Genomic DNA, 15,277 nt, shown 5'->3' with positions numbered 1-15,277 from the left:
AGCAAAATCCACTTGGTGTGATGTAATAGTTAGCCGCCAAATCTTATGGCTAGCATGCTGCTGGATGACTGGAGGAAGGCTGGAGTCTTCCAGTACATGTCACCAGAATATCAGCCACCTAAAGAAGGTAATATGGCTGGGAAGGGACAAAATTGGGTGGGGAGGGGGAGGAACAAGGGGAAGCTGCGAGAGGGGGTGGATCCTCTTCCCTCCAACAGCAGCTCCCCGACTCTTTCTCTTCCTGGACCTGCGCTAGTGACATTGCTAGTGCAAGTTCAAGGAGACCCAGTGCAGAGCAGGAGGCTTATGCAGGGATAAGGATTTAAATCCACCTTTCCTGCTGAAGTTGCCTGATTTCCCCCCCCCCCCCCGGATTTAGCTCATCTTTTTTGGCAAGCTACACTAGCAGGAGAGGGAATGGATAGGATTGGACTGTAAGACACTGAACTGTGAATCACGACTTCCCTGGTTCATGTCTCGCCCTCTTCCATGAACTCACTAGGTGGAGCTAGGTAATCCACTCCCTATCAGTCTCAGTCCCTCAGCCTCATATAGGATAACAATACTTAACTTACCCTATGGGGTTGTTGTAAAGACAACACTGAGATGCATTCTGCATATTGAAAATACTGCTAAGAATATAATCCAAAACTCTTTGATAAGTTTTTTAAAAATGTCAGCAACACAATATATTACAGGACAGCATGCCTTCAATATATTAAACTTTTCTTTATTTAAGTTTTGGCAGTTCTACCATCTGGATTTTAGGACAGAAGCAAAATATTGTGTGTTTCTGAATCAAAAAATAATTTTAGTGCCATATGAATCAAATACATCCTTTGCTAATCTGTTAATAAATGAGATGCAATATTACATAATCCGTAAAATCAAAACAAATCTGTATCACTTCATATCATGATCTGTAATGGTTTAGGACTGGATGTATGTAAGTATATGGCACAGCTGATAATTAACCTGCATTTTAAAGGTTCTGTGACTATTCTTTATTTCTGAGGGAATAAGGAATTACTGAAAAATTTCATACCCCAGAAAAATACTAAGATCGTCATTAAAAGGGGTTAGTTAGTCACGTTTTTTTCAGTCAGAAAATATTATTTAAGGGCAACCTAATAAAATGCTAAGAATGCCACCCAAAATCTGAGTAACACTGCCTTTCTGTAGTCATTAACAAAAAAGTGCTTGATATTCGTATAGAGACATTCAAAGTACAAATAATTTGTCTGTTCATATGGAATGTTAAAGATACTGTTTCTTGTAGCTTTGGTCTGTTATACCATCTTAAGAACGAGTCTCAGGATCATCAGGAGGCTAAGTAAAAAATAAGAATAAGATTAACAAAAATGCTGCTAGTTAATGGATAGAAGAGTATACATTTATGCACTTTTATTACTAGCACTATTTAATTCTTCTCCAAAATAACCCAAACTCCCGGCCAAAAAACTGATTTTTGTTACCTGCACAAATTATGTGTGCATGCTTATTTTGTATAATTTGCATGCAAATCTTTCCAAGTCATAGGGAGCAGCAAAAAATTACGTTGTCCAGTGCTTCCTCACTATGTCCATCACCACCACTCACTACCCCATAACTTCTCAGACTCCTAAGGAGCCACCTACATATTAAGCCCAAGGACGAAAAAAACCCAAAAGGTACAGAAGTCAGCATTCTGAAAATTTCCATCTTTTGGTTTTTAAAAAAGAAATGTTCTCATCCTTAGGTTCCTAAGGAGTCCAAAAAGTTACTATACAATATTCTATACTTCAGTGAACTGCAGAACAGACAAGATCCTGCCTCTGGCTCAGAGAGTAAGAGCAGGGCTGGATGAACAGCAACATTTGAACAATGATGCTATAGGCAACTGGAGCCCAATGACTATTTTAAAATTAATAAATTAGGAAACATTTTTACCTTAGAGCTGCTATGATTCCAGCTGGCATTAGTTTCTTGGTCCTTTTAAACCTCACGCCCATCACAGTGGTCACAATAAAAGCTGTGACTGCAAACAAATATACCATAAGTTTTACTATTAAGGGTTGCTTTTTCATATGTGTGTGGCCAAAGACTTCTATTTACAGCAAAATTCCTTTTGCTTTCTAAATAAAATCAGGGCCACTCTTTATATTACAGAAAAGAAAGGAACTGACGTTTCCCCCACTGGTTGCCTCACTAACTCATCATGATCTGCTAAGTCACATAAAGTTCTAACAGAACGTACAATGCCTTCTATTGACTGCTCTACTGAAGGCTACAGAGACCTAGAATTATGTCCCACTCCAAAATAACACTAACTAATGACTTCCCAATAACCTTTCTGAGCACAGCAGAATGTGGTAGGCTCTATGTTTAAGATATAAGCAATGACATTAACTCTAGTAGGTACACAGAACTCTATACAAACAGGATTTGCTCTTTCAATCATTTCTGCCAATTCCTCAACACATTACAAGCCCTACAGTGTTTGCTCAACAGAAGCCCCAGAAGTCAAGGTAACTTAACTTCTTAACAAGATTAACAACTTCTGTTGTTGCGCAGAATGTAACTCTTATGCTTTATTTTGGTAAAGCAGGGTACTTACACAATGAAATTTTTACATCTCTGGGATCTTGTGCTATATAGTACGCTCCCACACTAGCCATGGAACCAAAGATGAGGCCAGCAATCAGAGAGATTTTACTGCCTGTAATAAAGATCAGATATACACAAGCTTAGGAAAGAACAACAATGGGTGGAAAATAAATTGCATACAATATACCTAAATATATAAATATACAAAACTGTGCTAAAAACATGGTTTTAACATTTGGAACATAAAAATGCTTATTCATTTAAAATGCATATCTGTTAATTCAAGAAAGCTTGGGAAAAAAGCAAAAATATCACTTAATGCATGCCCACATGTTGCTTTCCCCTATTGAAAAAATTTCCCCACGTGAAAAAATTACTCAGAATTTTGGTTCTTTAATACGAATTCAAGTTGAAGAATAAGCATCAGCTGACATTGGCCAGCTTTACTGTACATATATCAGGACTTCAGATGTCATGTCTGAAAAACAGCCTCATCCTTCCCCCCATATTGTACCAGACAACTGTCTAGTCTGGAAGATCCTCCAACTTCCTAAACAGTTATTCTGGAGTAAGAGGATTCAGTACAAGGCTGAGAGGTTTGACAGAGGCCTAGAAACCTTGGACTGCACGCAGACAACCTTGTACAATTCCAACCACTGTCTTTTTTCAGACTGCGTATACGATAGAGATCTTTAGTTATGATTCAGTGCTGCTATGTGGGCTCCCTCTAAACAATTCCTTAAAGTTTGCAGAAACAGTACATCCAGACTTTGAGGGATACTCCAAGGACCTTCAGGATGTTTATATGGCTAAATGGATAACGTCTTACTTAACATCTACAGTGAACAACTCCTTCTACTAAGCCTCAGGGCCACTGGGCTACTGTATATATCTAATGGCCTCAGGGCCCTTATGATAGCTTTATAAGGGCCCTTTATAAGGGCCAAAGTATGCATTACACTAAGTGCATCACTAGAACTGGTGTGTTCAGGTTTTCCCCCAAATAGGAGCTGCAATGGCCCCAATATGATAATAACTATGGGTATAGGGCAGTCGTTTTCAAACTCTCCAGGAGAGTTTGAGCCACTGTAACTGCTGGCAGGGGCGGGGGGGAGGCAGCAGGGGTGGGTGGAAGGCAGTGGCACGATCCCAAGGATCGCACCGCTCAGGTGGCTGCAGGGGCTTGGGAGCACTTACCCAAGCCTCCTGCAGCCTCCCCAGGGTGCAGGGAGCCCGGTGAGAACCTTTGTTAGGGCTCCCTGCAGCAGTGAATGTAAAAGCGGAGCGATCGCGCCCTACCTCTGCTAAAGCAGAAGTGGAGCGCAGTTGCTCCACTTTCACTGCTGCGGGGAGCCCTAACAAAGGTTCACACCGGGCTCCCCGCACCCTGGGGAGGCTGCAGGAGGCTTGGGTAAGTGCTCCCAAGCCCCTGCAGCCCCCTGAGCAATGCGATCCTGGGGATCGCACTGCTGCCTCCTCCCTGCCTCCAGGCTGCCCCCGCCCCTTAAGGGGGCAGAGGCCAGGGTCCACAAGCTGGGGCGTCGCGACACCCCAGTTTGAAAAGCCCTGGTATAGGGTAGAGGATTAAAGCAGCCCTCTCCACAAGCCCCAGTTCTGATCAGGACTAGGTCCCATCCCTCCACATATTCTATTTAGCACATGAGCTCTAATTAAGTGCTTAATAAAAAATGTTATTTAGACCAAGTACAAGATATACTTTGCACAGTACAAGAAAACGGGGAACCATTTACTGAGTAATTGTAATTGTAATTGTAATTGTTCAAATGCCCTTGCGAACAAAATCTATTTATAGCTTTGGGTTTGTGTTCAAATTGTTGAGTTAAACAGCAGTATTTCATTGCAGAATCGCTTGTCTGAGACAGCAAACAGATGGTGAGCTGTGTATCACAATGAAATGAAGGTAAGAAACTTAATTTCTGAAGTGGGAAGGTGAAATGTTTCACGGGGCCTGAACTATACTGTGAAATGACACTGATCCAAGAGCTGGTGTAAAAATTACTGTACTTTCTCCTTTTTCTGCATCCTACAGTTCCAACATTTACCTTTGCGAATATATCCTACAGCACCTCCAAGGGCCAAAATGGCAGAATAGCCAATGTCGATCCAATCCATGCTCACGGAGACAAGTCTAAAGGAGGAAGCCAGTTACAAATGTGAATTTGGCAAAACACAGTACAAAGTCAAAGATAAGATGAGGAAGTGTCCCTGAGAACACCCTGAGCTAGTGAAACCGACTCCTCTGGGAAACAGGGCACAGTGGTTAGGGATAGCAGCCAGTTCTGTGTAATATACTGGTATTACAGCGACCAAAATCCATCTGTAACCAATTGTGCAGCTGAAAGATTCATGTAATCCTTCTCCTTCCTTTAATTCAGCACAAGCCTAAGGCCACTTTACACATTATGACTACTGCTTTGCTTCCTTAAATTGCGGCACATGGCAAGCCATTTTGGGGCAAGCTGCTGACCATGAAAACATGTACATTTTCCCACTCCACAGCATAGTGAAATACATGCAATTGTCAAGATGACACTTGAACAGTCCACCACACTATAACAGAGGCCTCCAAGTGGTCCATCTGTTGGCCACAGAGGGTAAACTACGTGTTAGTTCTACCCTGTTTCCCCAAAAATAAGACCTACCCCGAAAATATGACCTAGTTGTGATCAGGGCCAGGACAGGGGGGCAGAAGAGGTCCTCAGGCGGGGGCGGGTGGACAACGTGACCGGGAACGCTGTACCCCTGTGCACGCCACCTAGAAAGCGCCTGCTGTGCTACCTTGGACAGAGGACGCTGAGAAGGAGCTGAGGCAGAAAGCAGCAAGCGAGGCAACCCTGCTTACTGGGATCTGAGGCTTTCCACACTTTCCAGGGAGTTAGTTCCATTAACTATAAAGGGACTGTCTTCTGAGTAGACAGGCAGGCAGGCAGGCAGGCAGGCAGGCATCCTCCTGGGCGATGAGGGGACACACCTTCTAGGGAGTAAGTCCCATTAACTATAAAGGGACTGACTTCTGAGTAGACCTGCAGACAGTACATTGTTGTACATTAAAAAAAAATAAGACCTACCCCAAAAATAAGACCTAGTGTGTTTTTTGGAGCAAAAAAAAATAAGACAGTGTCTTATTTTCGGGAAAACATGGTAGCTACTCTCGCGATCCTCACTGTTATTACGCATGATCCGATGGCACATTTCCCGTCTGTGAAAGAATATGGTGTGAAAGGGGGGGAGTGTGGAGAAAAAGAGGAGGATTTGTGCTGAAATTCTTTTGAGCAGGGTATGAGACAACTTGCATAAAGACTTTCAAAGTTTCCTAGGAAAGCTCCTGTATTCAATTAAAGTATTCAATTAAAGTTGAAAGGGAAGGAAGAGTTCAGCCAGCACCAAATTCTGGCAGAATAAAGGATTGGAGGAAGAATACAAACACTCTTGGCTTGTTAGAGAGGGAAGGAAAAGAAACAACATTTTAAAAATTGGGAAGAGAGTTAGCTGTAAGAAGGAAGACCACATGGGGGGAGCGGAAGGGAGGGGGGGAGAGGGAGAGAGAGAGAGAGAGAGAGAGAGAGAGAGGAGCAATCAGATCCAAAGACTGAGTGAACCTGGCTTCTGCCCCACACAGGTAAAATAAACAGACACACTTGTTGTGTGGGATGGAGAGAGAAGAGAAAAAGCACTAACATCAGAGAGAAAATGTAAAGGGGATTAGCTGTTAACCTGAAAGTAAGAGGTCGAAATACAAACAGGTTTAGAGACATACCTTAGAAGTTTAAGTCAGTTATTCCTCTGTCAGTTTGCTAAGGAAGGGAACAAAAGAAATAGACAAGGATTGTTTTCTCTTTTAACTAAGTTAGTCTTCTGCTGTAACTTGCAAAATTTATTATTAACTTCTGGGAAAACCTATCTCAGGTTGGTGGAGACTGGATTCACTGACTGGAGAGCGAATCCGTCACCTACTGGATTAAAATTTGTTTAGCACAAACATATCACAGTACTCTGGTCATTGCTTTCTGTGATTCAGATAGGATAGTCACTCTTTAGGTGAGGGAGGGAGGAAGAGGAGCCCAGAAAAAAGGAAAAAAAAAATTGATTGTTCCAAACTCAGGCTAAAGTTTCAGGCCTGGCCGGTGAGTATGCCAACATACATCCCATACCCCCTAAACAGGGATTTCCTTCTAACACAACAACCATAGTTGTCTCACTGCACATGTTCCAACTCACCTCTCTACAGTTGCGGGTTCCCATTTTTTCCTTCCCCTAAATCCCCCACTCCTTTACAATGATATCAACAAAGGTATGGAAACAGTTTTTAGTCTACATTCTCTGATACCAAAATGAAAAACAAGTGTGAGCTAACAGTTGTGTAAGCAAAGCTGAATTCAATGTAATCTAGGCATGCGCTCCCAATAAGAGCTTCTGGGTATCAATATGGGCCAACATTTCCCCTACAGGCTGTGCCCGTTACAAACAGGCCCCTGTTACCCATTTTAACTTTGAGGTGTCTAGTATTCTCCTATCACTGCCTTTTTCGCTTTGTCCTTCCTTACAGCCAGGATCCAGAATACTGAAAAATAACTACTGAACATGAACTGGGCCTTTCCAGGTTTCCCTTCATCCGAAGCACCCGTATAAAGACTGGGGGAGAGGGAAAAGATACTGTCTCTTTAGCAGTAGCTGACACACGAATCAGCAAAGTTCTGCGCATACACAGATCTCTTTGAATTCTCTCCTAAATTTGGGGGCATGTAATTTTCATTTTAAAACTTCAGGTGTTTTAAATTACTCTTAATAGGGCACAATGTGCATTTTGTCAACTGCTTCTTTTTCTCACTATGATCATACAGCATGCTGTTCTAATCTTTAATAAAACAAACAAACAAGGCATCACTCCAACTAATGCTCCTGTCACTTTCTCTCAGACAGTGATTTTAAACTATTGGAACCTGCCTCTTTCAGGCACTTAATCATAGGATGTTCTCCAGGAACTGAACTTCTAAAGTTTAGAGGTCTAAACCATTCTGTTGAGACATCACAGTTCTTCCAGCCTAGCAAGTCCTCTGAACAGGCAAGTTAGCATTGTGAAAGCTCTACCTTGGCTTTCAACCTCTGATTGATCAAAATCAATTGAACTTTCAAAACTTTTTGATACCATTCCCAGGCAACCTTTGCCATGTACTTAGCCAGGGAGTCCTCCAGAGACCCCTCTCACAGATTGCCCTGATACCTAAGGTTATTCACAACATTCGCATCTGACAGCCAAGTCAACCATACCCTTAATGACTGCTTCTATCACTGCAAAGGTATATCCCTGGCCTTGGATGAGAGCAGATCACCAAATGTTTTCTCAGGGATTCTTTCCTCCTTGCTATGATGCTGTTGCTGTACCCCCAAACTGCCAAAGACTCCTCAACTGCACAGAAAAAAAGACTTAGCTACAATGTCCCTGAAGATCCTACCCAATGACCATCTCTGTGTGCCTTTCTACCACTTCAGATCAGCCACTCTTACCCTGGCTTCCAGCAGATGGACCTACTTCTTGAAAGTCACTACTGCTTTGCACAGGGCACATGCTCGAGCAGGGATGCAAAACACAAACTAGTCCCACCCTCCTTTACTAACTGGGCTAAGAGGCACATTTGAAACAGTACTCCTCTTATACAGAGCAAACAGACAGCTTCCTTACCCCAGTATTTTTTACAGTGGCTTTAAAAAAATATATACATTACAAGTCCTCTGTGATAGGGAATAATAATTTTTCTTTATTTTGCTACATAAACTCCTTTGTGACGTTTTGACGGAAAAAAGCAGATGTAAATACTTTTAACAGCAATCCTTTTTAGGTTCTTTAAAGCTGCAATCCTGTACATACTCAAGTGCCCTACTGTACATACTCAAGTCCTACTTGAGTGGGACTTGCTTCCGAGTGGACAGGCAAATTGTGCTTTACTTATGGGCTTGCACACAATTGACGTGCACAAGAATGTAAAGGCTTTCACACGATTAATGTGCAAACCATCACTTGCACACAAGGAACATGTGCAAACATGTGCAAACCATCACTTGCACACAATTAACGTGCACAAACATGTGCTAAACATGGCTTGCACACAATTAACATGCACAAAACATGGCTTGCACGCAACGTGTGCAAACACCTGCAAAGCAGGCTTGCAGACAATCAATGTGTGCAAACATGGCTGACACAATTAATGTGCAAAACATGCTTGGCACACACTTAACGCGCAGAAAACATGGCCAGCATACAATTAAGGCGCGAGCTTCATCCCCTTCCTGGTTGCTCTCCGGTATTTTGATGTCTGGACCCCTCCAAGAATGAGCAGCGACCTGCCCAAGGCTGCAGCGCCGGGCGCAGTTCTCGGGGAGCTCAGTGGCATCGCCGCTCCGGGAGGCGACGCATCGACAGGACTGCCCGCCACAAGCCGCAGAGGGCCCAGGCGCGCAGCCTCGCCGGCCACCGCACTGGGCGCCTCCTGGCTGCGTCCCGCTGCACCGGGGGACGAGCAGAGCTCAGCTCCCGACCTTCGCCTGCCAAGCAGACCCGGAAGGCGACCGTAGGCCGGGCGCAGCAGGGACGCCAGAGGCTCCCTCTTGCAGCCAGTCCAGCCGCCTCTGGGTACGGGGGCTGCCAAGCCCGGGGTCCCCCCCTCTGCCTGCAGGCGGAGGAGCGACGCGCCGCCCCCGACCCCCTTTGCCCGCTGCCCAGGGGCCTTGCCTGCCGTGCGCGCCGCCCGCCTCCGCCCGATCAGCTGCTCCTGCCCGCTCCCGCACTCACGCTCGGCCCGGGCGCCTCCTGCTGCCCAGAGGGCAGCAAACCCCGGGCTGCCGTCTTGCAGGGAGCCCCTTTTCCTGGGGCCCCGCCCGCCTCTGCAGACTCAGGCCAGGGGGCACTTGGCAAGACCGAATCAAAGCAGTTAACAGCAGCCATAAAAGCCCAAAGCAAGCACCAAGGGAAAGAACAAGAGAAAGCACCATTCCACACTTACACGAGCGTGCAGTAGTGCAAAGGCCCTCTGGAGTTTGGGGCAGGTGATGGAGTTGGACCATTGCCTAAATGATGTCCTGCTGCCACACCTCACTGGGCAGGAAGTCCCACAGGGTGATCAGGGCCTCCCCACCAGAGTTCTTCCAAAAGCTGCTGCCGCCATGTAAGCTTTAATGAGCACCCACAATCCATGTGCAACACACAAAGTACCCAACCCAAGTGGGTCCTTGGGTGCTTCACACAGCGGCGGCGCTTTTCAAAGGACTCCGATGGGGAGGCTCTGCCTCACCTGCCTCCCCATCTACAGCACATCCCTGTGGTCGCCAGAGAGAACCATCTGTCTTCTTTTATTTCCTTTATTTATTGTGGACGGTACTGACTTAAATAGATAAGTGGAATTTTTTTTTCTTGCCTGGTTTTCCCCCTTTACTTGGGCCAACAGAGCATTACAAGGAAGTGCAATGCTACCACCTGGTGGCTAAAGGAAGCTACTATCCCCTCTGCAAGTGGATGCTGTCAGGCCTCCTCCTCTCAATTTTTTAAATAGCCCTTTTGGCCTGGGTAGGCCACAATTGCTATATTCTGGTCCATAATGATCTAGCATAGAAAGTACTCCCCAGACGTGGTTTCCTACTGCACTACTGCCAGCTGTTAATCTGTCACGTGTCACCTCCCGAAAGACTATTTTCAGTGGCCAGCCCAGAAAAACAAATTTAAAAAAGACCTTTAATCTGACAAACGTAGACCTACCATAACCATTAAGCACATGTCTGGCACCATTAAAGACCAGCAGATTACTTGCTACAGGACATAATTAATTATAATGATAATTACTTGGTATAAAATACTAATTTATTTTAATTTTAGTTTTAATTACTTGGTGTGAAAAATTTTAATTACTTGGTGTGAAATATAACAATAAATTATATATTTGGTATATAAAATGGTATATATTATTATACCATGTTGAAAGGCTCCAGCCTTCCTGCTGGTGTTTTAGCAGCATGTAAGTTCGTGCAGTGCTGGAGAACCTTTTATGGCTGGCGCTGACTGCTTTATGGTAGTCAGCACCAGTGGAACGTGAGTCCTGCTGCCACCCAGCCAATAGGACTGGGCTATTGGGCACATTCAGTAATACATTACACACACACACACGCACACGCACACGCACACGCACACGCACCCCTGTCCTAGACTGTCATTCATATCCATGAGGCAGTAGATTGATGATGAGCACTCACCTTATCCGCCCATCCGTTGGATTGGAAAAGGAGGAGTAGAATGAGCAGAAGAGGAAATGTGGAAGAAAGGCGAGTGGTGGGCTACAGCATCAGAGGTGCTTTTAGCCCATGAGTGTCCTTCACTTTTTCTCTTCTGCTCTGTCTCCCTCTTCTTTTCCAATTCAGGGGGCAGGGCCAGCTCAACACCTCCATGCCAAATGCTGTCCTCCCCATACCTGGTAATGTAGGAGCCTCTGCCATTCCTGCTCCCTGAATGCAAACCAGTCACTGCAAACCAGCACTAAAGTCAAGCCTGTGTAAGCATGGAAGTTCTGTGCTGCGATTCTACACTGTTTGATATTATCTATAATAAGGGCACAGTACTCATTGAATTTTTTTTTAAATGCAGTTGTAGTTACACCCACGGAGTAATCAGGATGGATTCAATAAAAGAGACAAGTGTGTTCCAGTCTTGCCTCACTGATTAATAGCTCCCTCATCTTGAATAACAGTAGGTTTAGGTCATGACCGTACTCATTAAAGCTTACAAGTAAATATGCATGGGGCAAGCTGTGTATCCATTCAAACTTTCATCTTTTTTCATCTCTGGACCATTAAACATATGGCATATTTCCAACTTTTGGATACTAACTCTGTTTATAAACCTTCAAACAAAAACCATGTTTTGCTTCTGCTCTAAAATTGATCTCAACTAACATTTCCCAGTTTTTGTATTTTTCATCTGAAATAAGTGCCAGAAGATTAGAATCTATTACAAAGTTCTCCTTTCTGAACAATTTCAGATGTAGAAGAAGAAAAGAGAATGTTATGAGAAGCAAAAGAATGAATTAATATTAGCTTGGTCAACCTTATCCATTTCTTATTTTCAGAGAGTCTTTCTTTTCCTTTCTGTGCTTGTGAGCTGCTGTACGGAGCTACGGAAGTTGCCTTCTGGTGGTGACAAAGATAGATTTCTAAGCGGATACCACAGTCCTCTGGGACAAGGAAGACCAGATTGTACTATCTCTGGGAAAAGACATAGGATGCTTAAGGGCAGGACTTCCCAAAACATAAACATACAAAGAAAGAAAGGAAAAAGAACCCTTACAGCTGGATCCTAGATTTCTTAGAAGCACATTTTGCTACATTGTTATGTGGCCATTTCTGTTAATTCTGTTTAATTCAAGATGTGCAGAAGATAGAATCCAAACATGTGTACTTGGTGCTTGGTGCCTGCCTGGAGAGCAAAGGGCCAGACCACTAAAGGAAGTATGTACAGGACTGATGGCAAGAGGCCGCAGATACAAAGGCAAGATTGAACCATGAAATCATCCTCTCCCTTAGTTAATCCATGGAGCCTAATGCTCCAGATTTGAATGGAAACCTATTTACTCTTTAAATGTAAATGGAGTTTTCATGCCTTCAAAATGTAGATGAAACCTTCCACCTCCAAAACTAGCAGGAACAGCATGTTTAGTGCCTTGTGATCAGCCTAACATCTATACCGGGTAAGATGGTGGAATGCCTCATCAAAGATAGGATCTCAAAACACACAGACAAACAGGCCTTGCTGATGGAAGAATCAGCATGGCTTCTGTAAGGGTAAGTCGTACCTCACAAACGTTATAGAATTCTTTGAAAAGGTCAACAGGCATGTGGATGCGGGAGAACCCATGGACATTATATATCTGGACTTTCAGAAGGCGTTCAACATGGTCCATCACCAAAGGCTACTGAAAAAACTCCACAGTCAGGGAATTAGAGGACAGGTCCTCTCATGGATTGAGAACTGGTTGAAGGCCAGGAAACAGAGTTGGTGTCAATGGGCAATTTTCACAATGGAGAGAAGTGAAAAGCGGTGTGCCCCAAGGATCTGTCCTGGGACCAGTGCTCTTCAACCTCTTCATAAATGACCTGGAGACAGGGTTGAGCAGTGAAGTGGCTAAGTTTACAGATGACACCAAACTTTTCCGAGTGGTGAAGACCAGAAGTGATTGTGAAGAGCTCCAGAAGGATCTCTCCAAACTGGCAGAATGGGCAGCAAAATGGCAGGTGCGCTTCAATGTCAGTAAGTGTAAAGTCATGCACATTGGGGCAAAAAATCAAAACTTTAGATATAGGCTGATGGGTTCTGAGCTGTCTGTGACAGATCAGGAAAGAGATCTTGGGGTGGTGGTGGTCGATGAAAGGGTCGACCCAATGTGCGGCGGCAGTGAAGAAGGCCAATTCTATGCTTGGGATCATTAGGAAGGGTATTGAGAACAAAACGGCTAATATTATAATGCCGTTGTACAAATTGATGGTAAGGCCACACCTGGAGTATTGTGTCCAGTTCTGGTTGCCGCATCTCAAAAAAGACATAGTGGAAATGGAAAAGGTGCAAAAGAGAGCGACTAAGATGATTACGGGGCTGGGGCACCTTCCTTATGAGGAAAGGCTATGGTGTTTGGGCCTCTTCAGCCTAGAAAAGAGACACCTGAGGGGGAACATGATTGAGACATACAAAATTATGCAGGGGATGGACAGAGTGGATAGAGAGATGCCCTTCACACTCTCACATAACACCAGAACCAGGGGACATCCACTAAAATTGAGTGTTGGGAGAGTTAGAACAGACAAAAGAAAATATTTCTTTACTCAGCGTGTGGTTGGTCTGTGGAACTCCTTGCTGCAGGATGTGGTGACGGCATCTGGCCTGGATGCCTTTAAAAGGGGATTGGACAAGTTTCTGGAGGAAAAATCCATTACGGGGTACAAGCCATGATGTACATGTACAACCTCCTGATCTTAGAAATGGGTTATGTCAGAATACCAGATGCAAGGGAGGGCACTAGGATGCAGGTCTCTTGTTATCTGGTATGCTCCCTGGGGCATTTGGTGGGCCGCTGTGAGATACAGGAAGCTGTACTAGATGGGCCTATGGCCTGATCCAGTGGGGCTGTTCTTATGTTCTTATGTGATCACAGCCACCTGCTTGGACTCCTGAGTCTGGGACAAATAAATTTTGTAAAACAAGGGAAAAGCTCCATACCTCCAATAGTCCTCCCCAATCCCATGGTTGAGCTCCAGTCTAGGAATGATCCAGCACAACCTCAACCAGGTAGGAAAACAAAGGCTGAACGCAGCAGAGGACTAGCAATAGAGAACCTCCTGATTGAGTCACTCTGCATAGAATCCAGTGGGATACTATGGAGCAAAAACCTATACAAATCCTTGACTTTGGAGTCTCATGTTGTTTTTTCTCCCCTTGCCCATTGCATCCTGTCTTGCTGTTGGTCTGGGGAGTAATAACCCACTGGTGCGGTGTCATCACCCCTATTCCATCATCCATCTGAGAACCACCATGCCAGCCAGCATGCAGGACAGGAATACCCCACAACCCCCATTCCTTTCCAGCCTTCTCTCTCTCTATTTCCCCAAGTGCTACCAAAGCTCCTTACCCAGAATGGACTAGTCAGCACGCCCCTTCCCTCAGAGAAAGGCAGCTCTAGTCCTTTGCTCCCTTCCAGGCTATTGCCTATAATGCTTGTGAAGGGTTTGCTTCATAGTCCCCTTTCTGACTTTGAGGCTCCCTTTTGTCAGGGAGACTTGCTCAGTTGGCCCTTTGCTGTCATGTTCCCTACAACTCAATGCTCTCTTGCCTCATAGAAACAGGAATTGTAATCTTGGCTCATGGATCAGCCTTGCCAAAGACCCACCAAATCCCCACCATCTTTCCTTGTCTTGTGAGAAGTAAAATTGACTGCATGCTTAGTGATTGTTTTTCCTTTCTGTGAGTGGTGTGTACATGTGTGTGCGTGCATGTGTGTGTGAAGGCTTTTTTCTGATTTTGTACTGTTTTGTTGAAGGCCCAAGATCAGCCTCAGATGTCTTTTTCCATATTTGTATATGGAGCTTTTTAAGCTGCCTTGGGCATTTGAAAGGCGGGATATAAATTTCTCAAAAGAAATAAAAAGTAAATATTGACCCAATCCTCAAGTCCTCCAAAATAAGAATTTTCTGTTGGGATCTCCTTCGGAGCATTGCTCAGAGTGCTTTTTCAGTGGGAGAGATGCTAATCAGGTATCTTACAGCCCAATCCTATCCACATTTTCTTGGAGTAAGCCCCATTGGGTCCCTTTAGGGAGAAGGGCGGGATATAAATAAAGTTTATTATTATTATTATTTATTATTATTATTATTATTATTATTATTATTATTATTATTATTATTATTATTATTATTGACTCTAATGGGACTTACTTCTGAGTAGACATGCCTAGGATTGGGTTTGGCAAACTCTCCTGACTACACATGAGCTCTTTTGTGGTTGTGGTACTGGATCAGTTTCATTTATGAGATATATTGGACTATGTTTGAACAACAGTAGTTCATATCCAATCCATTTGAGTAGCACATACAAACATACACACTGACCACCCACCCTCACATTTTCTCTCCAGTGCCTAGC

General features: G+C 44.2%; 1 protein-coding gene across 4 annotated transcripts; it reads right to left on the bottom strand.

The window, feature by feature from the left end:
- Positions 1–709: 709 nt before the first annotated feature.
- TMEM14A (transmembrane protein 14A) lies at positions 710–9,829 on the bottom strand. 4 transcript variants are annotated; one of them, XM_066640518.1, is made up of 6 exons: positions 9,609–9,827; positions 6,365–6,401; positions 4,650–4,735; positions 2,597–2,698; positions 1,930–2,017; positions 710–1,329 (listed from the first exon to the last, which is right to left on the bottom strand). In XM_066640518.1, the coding sequence occupies exons 3-6, from the start codon at positions 4,717–4,719 to the stop codon at positions 1,290–1,292; spliced, it is 300 nt and encodes a 99-aa protein (XP_066496615.1). In that variant the 5' UTR covers positions 4,720–4,735; positions 6,365–6,401; positions 9,609–9,827; the 3' UTR covers positions 710–1,289. The 4 variants fall into 4 exon arrangements, with proteins under 4 accessions (XP_066496615.1, XP_066496596.1, XP_066496604.1 ...); XM_066640499.1 differs by lacking the exon at positions 9,609–9,827 and adding an exon at positions 9,338–9,418; XM_066640507.1 differs by lacking the exon at positions 9,609–9,827 and adding an exon at positions 8,869–9,273.
- Positions 9,830–15,277: the final 5,448 nt, after the last annotated feature.

This window comes from Tiliqua scincoides, chromosome 1 (assembly GCF_035046505.1).
Source record: "Tiliqua scincoides isolate rTilSci1 chromosome 1, rTilSci1.hap2, whole genome shotgun sequence".
Taxonomy (NCBI): Eukaryota; Metazoa; Chordata; class Lepidosauria; order Squamata; family Scincidae; genus Tiliqua; species Tiliqua scincoides.
Note: the sequence above shows the minus strand (reverse complement) of the source record. Positions and strands in the feature narration are given on the sequence as shown.